Below are 13,345 nucleotides of genomic sequence, written 5' to 3' on the forward strand. Positions count from 1 at the left end.
GAGACCAATTTATTGTGGCAGGACCAATGGTACTTTGTAAACTTGACTCGGTATTTTCATAAACTATAACAATAAGTTATCAGAGGGCTGTCTTTAAGTGGTTATTCTCTCCAACCCTATGACGTTATTTTTTGTTAGTAATTTGTCTATCCATAAGCTCTTAGTTAAAAAAATTTCTTTCACATAATCGAACATTTTGTTTTCCGTGCAACTTTGACAGTGTCGTTTTTACGTGCTGTCGATATTCCGATACAAGTATTGGTTAACTATGCTTGGGCTTGAGTGCTTCGAATCGAATAAAATGACTGAAGCATTTTTCAGTTTATTGTCGGATGGATTTCAAGGAGGGAGGGATAATAAATAATAACTTGGTCGATATTTCGAAGTGACACTTGACGGGGAAGTGGATACATTTTTTTCCAAGTTGGCCAGCATTCCGATGTGGTGGTGGTGGTGGTGGCGGCGGCATCTTGCAGGTTGGCATCGATTCTCCTCATTTATGACGACAGTTCTAATTCAGGCATTATGGATTTATCGATACGGCAATTAGCGTCACAACCACAGAGATCGTAGAGGGGGGGGAAAGTTATTTTCCTTTCTCTCTCTCTCTCTCTCTCTCTCTCTCTCTCTCTCTCTGAACTAGACGATCATTGTCACAGAAAGCTGTTCCATGTGGTTTTTTGGGAATTTGCGCTTACTCGGGGAGTAAGCCTTCAAACTACTTTGTTGTTGTTATTTATGATGATGTTTTCGCTGCTGCTGTTCTTGTTGAGGGCGGGGGGAGGGGGAAATAAGAAAGCCTTATGGAAAAGCCTAAAAAGGTCTGAAAAAGGTATTTCGCGTTGAGTTAAAGATACAGGAATTTGATGATAGGATATTTATGATTTATTTATTAGAATGAAAATGTGAAAAAATGAATGATGTGCATGTTAAACAGTACAGAACAGTTATTACTAATAAGATACAGCGTATTTATTTTAATTTTCCTTTGAGAAACTACGCTCTGTTTGACCGTAGATTTTAGCACGTTCCCGGGTAAGCAGTAGGTTGGATCACGCTTTGCTTTCGTATGCCGAGGAGTGAGGCAGGATTTCGGCAGGTCTTACCAATCTGGCTGTTTGCATATTTAAGAGAAGGCAGATTTTTTTTTTTTTTTTTTTTTTTTAAGTGTTAATGGATGAAAATCTCGTTGTGTGTTTATTCTCTCAAAAATCACCTGAGGATTTGTACTTACAAAAAAAAAAAAAAAAAAAAAAAAATCTGATAGAACAAAAAAAACTAAAATATTCAGTTAGACCTTTTTTTATTGTTTTATTTATTTGGAGAAGTTGAATTGTTGTGTCGGGTAAATCCTCCATTGTATTTATTGTTTATTTCGATGCGTTTTTTTATTCTATTTTTACCGTTTTATAGATGTTTTTGTCAGTATAACTCTCTCTCTCTCTCTCTCTCTCTCTCTCTCTCTCTCTCTCTCTCTCTCTCTCTCTCTGGTTGGAATACATACGCGCAGATTGTACAGCCATTCAGTATATTTGGTCAGTGGGAGTTACTTTTGGATCGGGTAAAAAATTTTTGACAATTAAAATTTCAGTTCGGCGAAATTGCCAATGGGAATTTTTGCGTGGGTTGAGTGAGCTGTTCAATCCTGCTCTATTGCTTTCAGCTCTGGGATTTTGCTTTTACTGTTGTTGCTGCTGTTGTTTGTTGTTGTGGCTTTTCAAGCAACTGTAGTATCGTTCTTTTAGAATTGTCAGTCGCCTTCATAGGTTATTTGTCAGGTTATCAAGTTGCTTTGCTTATAATGTTGTTCTTAGGTGAATATCGTCCGTCATGAATGCCAAAAAAGTTTATCCAAGGCCCTCTGTGTCATCCATCCACAATTGTCTTACCTGTGCTTTCTCTCCTACAAATCTCCGCTCATGTCTATCCTCCCTTCTCGTAGCCCTTAGCCAAGTAGGTCTAGGTCTGTGGCATCCAACTCTCCTTGTGCCCACAAGAGCCCAGATGACGACTATCACTTGCCGTGCTCCCAGGGCTCGTACTAAGGACATGTCCAAGCCATCTCCGTCTCGCTTTCATAATTTTCTCAACTACGTATGGAGCTTCAGTCATTTCCTTTGTGGTATCAGCTCTCATCCTATCCTGCCATCTGACTCCTGCTATTCTTCTTGAAGCTTTATCCTCAGATCGTTACAATCCTTACGATATCGTTCCATCGTTATAACATGATTCATGTCCGTGCAGTAATGCAGATCTTACCAGACTTCTGAAGAATTTTGACTTTCAGGTCTTAATCAACCTGTCCTGGATATCAGTATTCCTAAATATTTGAAAGTCGACCTTCATTCATTTTTCTCCTTTAGTTATTTCGTCCCATAGTGCAACTGTGTCCTCATTACATACTTTTTTCCTTAGGATTTATCATCATTCTATCTCTCTTGATATATGATGCATTCAGTTGAGCAAGCTTTATAAATTATGTACTAATTTTATGATTAAAACTTCATCATTTGTAAATTCTGAGCTAGCCAACTTTGTATTGTTAGTCCAGTCGAAACCTGTTCTTCTTTCCAACTGATATTTTCCTAATAAAAGCTGTGAGAAAGGTAAATTGCTTGGGTGAAACGACGTTACCCTATAGCATTCTTGAGTAATTTTAATTAGATTTGCTTATTTAACGAAGGAGTATAGTAATGTTGACAGTTTTTATTTCACTTCATACTTGCAGTATAATAAGTATTTCTCTTCGTTGATAATAATTTTTGTATTTTGTTTTATTACCCCCACCAACATTTATATGGATCTTCATCATCCTTAAGCACTTTCAATTAGCTCCACATATTTAACGAAAGAATATGGTAGTTTTGACAATTTTCGCTTCATACTTGCAGTAAAATTAGTATTTCTCATTGTCAATAATAATATTGTATATTTTTATTTACATTGCAGATTGAATCCCTGATTAATACAAGATGCGACTTGGGATGCCAAGTGTCCCGTGACGACTTGGGAAAGGTAAGGAAGCTTTATTAGTGTTGACTGTATGTGAATATGTATTACCTCGTCAGCAGCAGGTGGTTCTACCTGTATTTGTAATTTATAACATTTCACTCCCCATTATTTGTTTATGATTACTCTTTAGTTTACTGTTCGACATTTTCTTTTCACGTTGTTGCGATCAGTGTGACAGACTTTATGGCAGATTTTTTTTTTTTAGCTTTTTGTACATTGGTTTGAGCCTTGAGCCAGTTTATTTGGCTTGTTATCTGGAGCATCATAAATTAAAGGATTGGTCTATTGTCCATAACCGGCCTTGTCACAAATTTTGAAGAGGTTTTCCCCACAAGGATTTGAAGGCTTTTGGTAATGACAAATCATTCTACCATCCCTGTGAGAGCTCATAATCGGCTCAGTGGTGTGGTAAAACTATTTTAATAATCATTATAATGGAGAAACAAATCCACAGTAATGTAAATGTACATATATCTAAATTTGAAATTAAGGATAGCGTTCGGGATTCTGTTCCGAACAGTTTCCCGAAAGCTATCCTTAAAGTTTCAAATTTAAATATATGTACCCGCACATAACTGTGAATTTGTTTTTCCATTTGAAGACTAGTGGCTACTATGAGTATTTTTTTTTGATAAGTATAATAATAATGATAATGACTCGGTTCAGGTGTGGTACCCTCTTCTTGGCAGTACATTGGCTGTGGGCAGTGTGCTTTTGTATGTTCAATATGAGAATTAAAGTAATGAAACCTTTTTTTGGGGGGGGAGTAGTGTCAAAATGCCTTCACGAGGTTGCTTCACCTTTTTGTATTCAGGCTTGATTACAAGTTTTAAGACAAATGTGAATTTCGATTTTGACTGAGAATTTAAAAATACTGCCTTTTTCGTTTCCACTTCACGGTGTTGCAATGTGAGTTTTGTGCACATTGCTTGCAGTCGTGCCATCCTACTTGGGCTGTTTGTGCTTTGGATAGAACAATAAGCAGTGTATCATGTCAGTTTCTACTAATGTGTTTATGTACACGATGCTCAGATGAACCCAAATGTATTCTGCGTAATTTGTACATAACCATATCGGCGAATGGTTTTGGTAATATTTAATATTTTGTCGAATGTAAAACGAATAATTTTTATCGAAAGATCATATGACATTGATATCGAACTGTTACCATCAGAGGGTGGCGTCTGCAATTTATTAATGATTTTAGATGCAAGATCGGTGCTAAACCAAATCTAATATTTTTAATCAAGTACACGTAGGGTACTCCAGGAGACCTTTAAAGGTGGTCGTCTACCATTTAAAGAGAAGGTCATGCGTCTGTTATCCAGATATTGTCAGTACCGTACTCGGATTGATGTGTCTGTCACGAGAAAACTGCTTTGTAGTTGTTCCCGCGCGAGTAAAAATGTATGTAAAGAACTTAATGTTTTGTGTGTTGAGAAAAATACAAATTACTTAAAAGATTTGCTATTTTTACGGTAAAAATGTATTTGTTGCCATGGTAATGACTCAAGGAAGATTCAATAGTTTTGTTAAATGATGTTACGTCTGAACTCATGCCAGTTCAAACAAATTCGACCAGACTTGAAATGACAAGAGAAAGAAGGGCTCAGTTGGGTGGGTGTGGGGGGGAGGGGTGGTTGGTTAGTGCCGTCAGTGCACGGCACGTGGCATACTGTAGTCATTGCTTAAGGTTCTGTGCAGCGTCCCATCGGCCCCTAGCTTCAACTCCTTTTATTCCTTTAACCGTACCGCCATTCATATTCTCTTTCTTCCATCTTACTTTCCTCCTCTTAACAGATATTTAAAAGTGTTACGGGGGGGACGGGGGGGGGGGGGGGGGCGGCCGCCGGGTGTCTTCGTCCTGTGACAGTTTTAAAACTTTCTACTCTGAATTCCCCTTTCAACGCTGAATGACCTGATAAGTCCCAGCGCTTGGCCTTTGACCTAAATTTCATATTCCATTCCAAGATCAATTGAACTTTTTTTCTTTTTTCTTTTGTGTCACTTAGGGCAAGAAAAGTATGGACGAAGGTAAAGTTCCCCAAAGTTTCATAACGGTGACTCGGCATCGAATCATTTTCGGTGGTAACATTTTTGCGCTCATAAGTGCGCAAACTCTCTCTCTCTCTCTCTCTCTCTCTCTCTCTCTCTCTCTCTCTCTCTCTCTCTCTCTCTCTCCTTCCTTAATCTTGACTCGCTTAAAATTCAAGCTTTCAAAGGAAATGGTGTTTATTTGCAAGAAGTTGCAGATGATAATAAGAGATGGAGGTAGAAGAGATCATATATAATTTTATATTATTTTATTATTATTATTATTATTATTATTATTATTATTATTATTATTATTAGGTAGTAGTAGTAGTAGTAGTAGTAGTAGTAGTAGTAGTAGTAGTAGTAGTAGTTCGAAAGCTTTCTGTAAAGTCTTCAAAATTATACACGGACTTTTTACACTTTGTATTATTGTGGACCCTTTAGAACTATTATTATTATTATTATTATTATTATTATTATTATTATTATTATTATTATTATTATTATTATTATTATGGAACAAGTCTACAGGGCCATAGACTTGAAATTCAATCTTCCAAAGAATACAATGTTCATTTGAAAGAAGACGTCAGTTATTAGTGATGACAAAAAAAGATGATTTCATAAATTTATATGAAAATAGATAGAAAAATTAATAAATGATCAAAATACACGGTGTATTGTTTGTAGGGCAGTAATGCATTGCACCTTCGCTTGACTTTTTAGGTTCTATTTGCGCAACATCCTCAGTTTCCAAGCTCTTATACCGTCCAGTTTACGTAAAGCATTCGAAGTTTTCGAAGTTAGGGTATGTCGTTTGTATTTCCTATGTTGTTATAACATTTGCATGTCTTCGTCGTATTTTCGGAGAGAAAGGAAGTGCAAGATTACCTTTCTTGGAAGGTTGGAAAATATTTCAAACCCTCCAAGGGGACCATTTTGCCGCAGTCCACGCAGCCAGGATGTAGATTATCCATATGTAAATGTGTGTGCGCATAAAAGTCACAAAATGTGGATTCTTTGTCAATAGCGTAAGAGTTAGCAGCGTTCATATGCATGCGCTTGCTTGCTTTGCTTGCTCTCCTGTGATTTGGCAGTGGATTTCTTTTGCCCACTGGTTGACGTAAAGTATATTCACTAACGTCGCATAGATATTTTTTCGTTATAGCTACCGTCCATGGGGGACATATCTGGAGTCATTTTATATCATTCGTGTTATTCTGTGCAGAAACCTGACTTAAGGAAGGTCTTGATTTTCTTCAAACACTCCAAAGAGACTGCAAAAACCTGACTTAAGGAATGTCTTCATTTCGTCAAACACTCCCAAGACGTTTAGAATAAAATGACTTAAGTAAGATCTTGCAGCTCTCTCTCTCTCTCTCTCTCTCTCTCTCTCTCTCTCTCTCTCTCTCGTATGATGTTTGTCCCCGTTCCCTAATGTCGTATGCACGCTAAAAGCCCGCGGCGCTGCTTAGGAAATCCCGTAACTTATCCTTCCTGTTTTTCCACTCGGATATGCACCTATCACCGCCGTATTTATGAGGGAAGCTTTTAGAGAGCATACATTCCGTGCTAATGGGGCACCGTTTGTTATTCTTGTCGTCGGTCGAGATCTTCCCCCACTCGCTTGGCTAAAGGGTCCAATTTCTTATTCTCGTTCGCTGCTTTTGGAAAGAAAAAAGCCGTTATACCTTTCATGCTTACGGTCGTTTCGGTGCCATATTCGCTCCCGTGAATCCTCCTCTCTCCTCTCTCCTATTCTCTATATCTCTCCTCCTCCTCTCTCCTCTCTCCTCATCTCTCTCTCTCTCTCTCTGTAAAATCTTACAGAGTGTAGAGTAAATGGCGAATATGGTTGTAGATTTAATGTCCCTGTGAAAGCTTACCCTCACTAATAAAAGTTGGTTTTGACATTGTATGTAGGTGTGTACTCTCTCTCTCTCTTAAATCTTAGAGTGTAGAGAGTGAATGGTGTTGTGGTTATAGATTTAAGGTCCCTGTAAAGCTTATCCTCACTTATAAGTTGGTTTATAAGTTGAATTTGACGTTGTGTGTGTGTGTACTCTCTCCTCTCTCTCTCTCTCTCTCTCTCTCTTTGCAGCATCCCATCAAACGGAAAACCAAATGTAGCTCGCATAACATGAATTTAATAGCTATTTATTACTTTTGGCTTAACAGTTCCATATTATACTTAATTCTATAGCTAGAATTGCTACAATAGCTTCATCATTTAAATAATTTTTAAGTATATTTTATATTAAATATGCCAACATTACGGACGATTTCGCCCTGGAGTTGGTTAAGTACAATTATTATGACACTATTTCCTGAAAGTGGTTCCTTCCTGAGAGCCTGGATGGTGATGGTATAGTCCCATCTTTCCAAGGTTCTCTAAGAGGATGTAATCTTTAGTGATGTCATGTTGCAGTCTGAAATCATTTTGGTAATAGATTGCACTTTATTTTTTCACAAGTTTAATATTTCATGAGGTTTTAGAATTAAATTGGGAATGTTGAACAGCGTGGTCATTCTGCAAAATGAACCGAGCTATTTAGGGAGTTTGGTTTTGAAAAGAATGGTAGATTTTCTTATATTTATTTGCAGGTTTTGAAAAGAATGGTAGATTTTCTTATATTTATTTGCTGGTTTTGAAAGGAATGGTAGATTTTCTTGTATTTATTTGCTGGAGGCTTCTTAGACCCTAATAATAGTAATAATAATAATCTTACTATAATGGGCGTAATGTCTGTCCGTCCGTCTATCATTTAATCACTGCCAAACGGCCGGCATGAAACTTGGCAGGGTTATGGTGGAGGGCCTGAAGATAGTTTATAATGGCGTTTCATCCTACCTCCCCTCCCCCACGCTCCTAAGGGGGTGGGTGTGAGAAGGGATTCCCAGAAACGGAGCTGGTTCTGCCCGTGAAACGAGGCTGGTAATGTCCGTAGACTTAGTTACTATACGAATTTTCTTACATAATTTCTGTATACATTTGTTTGTTAGTAGAAATATAATGATAATAATTTAAGAAAACTCCAGCATCCTGGTACTAGCGAAAGAAAACTCAAATAACTCTCTGAGCAATTGGGTAACTTGCCTAACGATGATAATCCGGTTGTTTGTTCCCTGGAGTGACCTTGGCTGAGATTGGCGGTCTTTTGAGGACACTTTTTGAATTTGTGTGGTTGATGGATGATGCTTAATTCGTTAAGGGGCGTTTTCGAGACAGATATATTAGTGGGGATGACATTCAATAAATGACCAAGCATTGTGATTTGAAGAAGACGTGAAACACACTAATTAGTTTTCGTTCGAGTTGATAGTATCTGATTCTTATCGAAAGAGGGTTGCAGGAGGAGGATGTGTCATGCCTCCCTACCTACCCCGCCCCTACTCGGGGCGGACAGACAGGTTTACAGGAGAGGGTGGAGACATGTGTGTGTTTTTTTTTTCATTTTTTTTTTTATCCCTATTGTGGTCTGCACTAGTTGAGCTGGTCTTAGTTTTAGGTTATTCAGATTCCCCCCCCCCCTTTTTTTCCTCTCTCAAGGGGCCTGTAATTAATTATACTCTCCAGTGTCGATAACTCGTATTTGTAAGTTTCTAAGTTTAAAGTTATCGGTTTAGGACTAGACAAAAGTTCAAGATTCACATTACTTTAGTTTCATGCATTGTTTTACAGTTTCATACATTATTTTACTTACAGTTTGTTTTACAGTTTCATACATTATTTTACATACTGTTTGTTTTACAGTTTCATACATTGTTTTACAGTCTCATACATTGTTTCACAGTTTCATACATTGTTTTACAGTCTCATACATTGTTTCACAGTTTCATACATTATTTTACATACAGTTTGTTTTACAGTTTCGTGCATTATTATAGTTTCATACATTGTTTTACAATTTCATACATTATTTTACATACAATTTTTTTTACAGTTTCATACATTATTTTATATACAGTTTGTTTTACAGTTTCATACATTATTTTACTTATAGTTTGTTTTACAGTTTCATACATTATTTTATATAGAGTTTGTTTTACAGTTTCATACAGTGATTGTGAGGGAGCAAAGTCACCATACTGCGGGGTAGCTGTTGAAAGAAAAGGCTTACTCAATTTTTTAGGAGTTTTGTCTTTGCTATAGCCAATAAGTGAAATAGTTCGCCTTGTGCAGTTGTGGACTCGTCTATTCTCCAAATGTCTAAGCGAGAAGCAAATTCCTTCCTGTTCTCTGCAGAAGTCTGTTTTATTTTCTATTCCCTTATCTTTATTTATTTATTACCATTTACTTTCGCTTGTCTCTTTCCGTAGGCTGGTTTCCCTTTGGAGCCCTCTTGGGGTGATAGGCTTCCCTTTGGAGCCCTCTTGGGGTGATAGGCTTCCCTTTGGAGCCTCTTGAAGCCTTCCTTTGCCCTCTGGGGTGATAGGCTTCCCTTGGAGACTCTTGATGATATTCCCTTTCCCTTTGGGGAGCTTCTTGGGGTGATAGGCTTCCCTTTGGAGCCTCTGTTTGGATCGGCTTCCCTTTTGGAGCCATCTTGGGGTGATAGTCTTCCCTTGGGAGACCTCTTGGGGTGATAGGCTTCCCTTTGGAGCCCTCTTGGGGTGATAGGCTTCCCTTTGGAGCCTTCTTGGGGTGATAGGCTTCCCTTTGGAGACCTCTTGGGGTGATAGTCTTCCCTTTGGAGCCCTCTTGGGGTGATAGGCTTCCCTTTGGAGCCCTCTTGGGGTGATAGGCTTCCCTTGGGAGACCTCGTAATAGTCTTCCCTTTGGAGACCTCTTGGGGTGATAGTCTTCCCTTGGGAGACCGCTTGGGGTGATAGTCTTCCCTTGGGAGACCTCTTGGGGTGATAGGCTTCCCTTGGGAGCCCTCTTGGGGTGATAGGCTTCCCTTGGGAGTCCTCTTGGGGTGATAGGCTTCCCTTGGGAGCCCTCTTGGGGTGATAGGCTTCCCTTGGGAGTCCTCTTGGGGTGATAGGCTTCCCTTGGGAGCCCTCTTGGGGTGATAGTCTTCCCTTTGGGAGTCCTCTTGGGGTGATAGGCTTCCCTTGGGAGCCCTCTTGGGGTGATAGGCTTCCCTTGGGAGCCCTCTTGGGGTGATAGTCTTCCCTTTGGAGCCATCTTGGGGTGATAGTCTTCCCTTTGAATTTTTCCCTTGGGAGCCCTCTTATAGTGATAGTCGTCCCTTTGGAGCCGTATTGGGGTGATAGGTCCCTTGGGAACCCTCTTGGTTTTGATAGCTTCTTGACTCTGTCCATGAGGTTAATCAGCTTATGATTTAAAAGGAAAGAAAGAGATGATAGTAAGAGGTTTGGCCTCGTCACTGAAGAGTTGGTCTTCAATGACAAAACCACTGACACTAATGACAGCGTCGTTAATAAGTGTGGATTCAGTCCCACAATGCCGCCTTGTTCCGAGGAGCCTCGGTGAGTTAGAAAAATCTCCAAAAGACGACCTATAAATACCGATAGAGACCTCGAATCATTTTTCTTTGTGATTTTTTATCCTGCTTGACTCTGATAAGGCACGTTTTCCTCCCTTTACCTAGCGTTAGTCATGACTTATGGGAATTTGAAGGATTTACCTTATTTATTTTTTGCATTTTATGTGGTTTTTCTTTCGCGGTGGGCATTTTTTTTCAATAGCATACTCCATAACCTTTCGTTCTCTCATCTTGGGGTGAAGTATGTATGTAGTATGTATGATCTCTTAGCACAGGAAAAACAATGCGATTTAAAATTTAAAAAAAAAGAGTATGTGACCTTGAGGAAAGTATAAGGCATTTTAAGACGAATAGTAGCTTACCAAGACTGTCTTACAAAAAAAAAGATGTATGTATGTATGTATGCTCTCTTTCACGGGAAAAAAACAATGTGATTTAAAGTTAAAAAAAAAAAGTATGTAACCTTGAGGAAAGTGTAAAGCATTTGAAGACGAATAGAGTTGCTTACAAAGACTTTGTTAAAAAAAAAACGACATTAGGGGTACAAAATCATAATTGCAACTGGATTACTTTCTCCAGTTGAGGGTATAAGACAAAGCGAATCAAAGGCCATTAAACGGTGTTAGTGACGTTCCTCAATTTCTCTCTTAAATCTCCTCAGAACATCTCGCGCAGAATAGGTTCAAGAACGTCAAGACCCAGTCTTTTAAGTCAAAAGTTTCCTTGTTAGCTGTCGTAGTGTAGTAGATATTTCCAGAATTTAAATACAATGTCACTCAGGGTTGGCAATGGTTAAATCAAACTGATTTGATCAAGTGATTATATTATTGATTTTTTCATTTAAGAGATAATGATTTTAAATTTTTTTTATTTTTTAGTTTTTTTTTAATTTGAAAGCAAACAAATTGAAAAATATAGTTTGGAGGTTAATAAAAACTTGAGCATAACTGTGTGGCATCTATTTATTATGATATAAAAAAATTGTAAGTACATACTTTAGGCCAGAACTGGAAACCTATGAGATAAATCAATAATAATTCTGTCATAAAATACATTTTGAGGAAAAAACGGATTGAAAAAAACATCTAACAAATAAAAAAAAAAATCAGTCAAATAAATAAAAAAAGTCAAATAAGCCACTGATTTTTTATTTATTTATTTTTAAATCACCAACCCTGATGTCACTACTCTGAAAGGGTCAGTTTCTTATAAGCATTTTTTTTTAGTGTTTATTAAATGCAAAGGACACTTTCATTGAAAGATTGTTAGCAGTTTTGATTGACTCAAACTCAATGAAATGTGTGTGACAGAAGTTGGTCTTAGATCATTCTTTAATGTAGGTAGAAAGTAACCACGATCGTGGGTAAATTTAACCTTAAATAAAATGAAATAAACTACTGAGGCTAGAGGGCTGTAATTTGGTATGTTTGATGACTGGAGGGTGGATGATCAGCAGACCAATTTGTAGCCCTCTACCCTCAGTAGTTTTTAAAATCTGTGGGCGGACAGAAAAGGTGTAGACGGACAGACAAATAGCCATCGCAAAACATAGTTCTCTTACAGAAAATAAAATAATAAGACGTGAGGCTAACAACCCCACCTCCTAGAAACTTTCACAGAAACCTTTTAAAAGTAAAATTTCAACGAGTCAGGACTTTTATCATCATAGTGAATTAGTGTAGAAAGGAATATGTTGAAGTAATGAATTAAGTACACCACTGAACTTTGTAACCACACTGAAACCGAAAAGCTATGGTTTCTTTCTGGCTTCTAATAAAATTGAATAACTAATATAACTATATATATATTATATATATATAATATATGTGTGTGTGTGTGTGTGTGTGTATGTGTGTGTGTGTGTATATATATATATGTGTGTGTGTGTGTATATATATTATATATAGATATAATATCTATATATATATTATACTATAATTATATAATAATATATATATATATATATTATTTATTTATATAATTAAATTATACTTTATATATAATATTATTATTTAATTTATTATTTATGTATGTCTGTTTCTGTGCTTGTGTTACTTTGGGGGAAATATGTTTCCCTCCTGAGACAATTAAATGAACGGTAATAATTGAAATCATCACCATCATAGATCTCCACATATGGAAGAGAATGAGGCAAAGGAAATGTCAGAATCAGCTGATCCAACTCGGTGAAAGAATGTCGTCCTTTTCTCTGCGAAATGAGCGGAAATTTTGTCAATTACTCTTCCTTCATGACTTCAAGTGATGTTTTAATGTCTTGAAGTTTCTCAGAGGAGTAAAAGAAAACTCTCTCTCTACTCTCTCTCTCTCTCTCTCTCTCTATCTCTCTCTCTCTCTCTCTCTCTCTCTCTCTCTGCTCTCTCTCTCTCTCTCTCGCTTCTCCTCTCTCTCTCTCTCTCTCTCTCTCTCAGAATTTTAATATCCTTGAATTTGATGCATCACAGGCAAGCCTTTTGGGAATTACGGCAGAAAGGAGAGATATGAAACGGAAAATTACATTACACTTCTTCTTCTTCTCTCCCTCTCTCTTCCCATCCCTATATCTCCCCCACCTCTCTGACTCTGCCGTGTCTCCCTCACCCCTCCCCTTATTGCAGGACCTACAACTTATTTGATCATTTTCTTGAGGTGGATTTCCTGGTATTGAGGATAGGAAGAGTTGGCGGGGGTGGGGGGAAGGATCTAATGGCGTCGATCCTCAGACGGGGAAGAGATTGGGGGATGATGGTGAACAGGAGAAGGATAATGAGAGAGAGAGAGGGAGAAAAAGAGAGAGAGAGAGGATCTCGTAAGCAAGCCATCAGAGTGGAATTTCCAGCTCCTGAGAA

General features: G+C 37.8%; 1 protein-coding gene across 11 annotated transcripts in view; it reads left to right on the top strand.

The window, feature by feature from the left end:
* The window catches only part of LOC135194931 (uncharacterized), a 1,136,289-nt gene that overhangs the window by 617,801 nt on the left and 505,143 nt on the right, over window positions 1-13,345 (top strand). For all 11 annotated transcript variants that reach the window (XM_064221135.1, XM_064221136.1, XM_064221140.1 and 8 more), the window contains one exon: window positions 2,950-3,015. In XM_064221135.1, the coding sequence (XP_064077205.1) occupies window positions 2,950-3,015 (66 nt within the window). The remainder of the gene's footprint in view (window positions 1-2,949; window positions 3,016-13,345) is intronic.

This window comes from Macrobrachium nipponense, chromosome 15 (assembly GCF_015104395.2).
Source record: "Macrobrachium nipponense isolate FS-2020 chromosome 15, ASM1510439v2, whole genome shotgun sequence".
NCBI lineage: Eukaryota > Metazoa > Arthropoda > Malacostraca > Decapoda > Palaemonidae > Macrobrachium > Macrobrachium nipponense.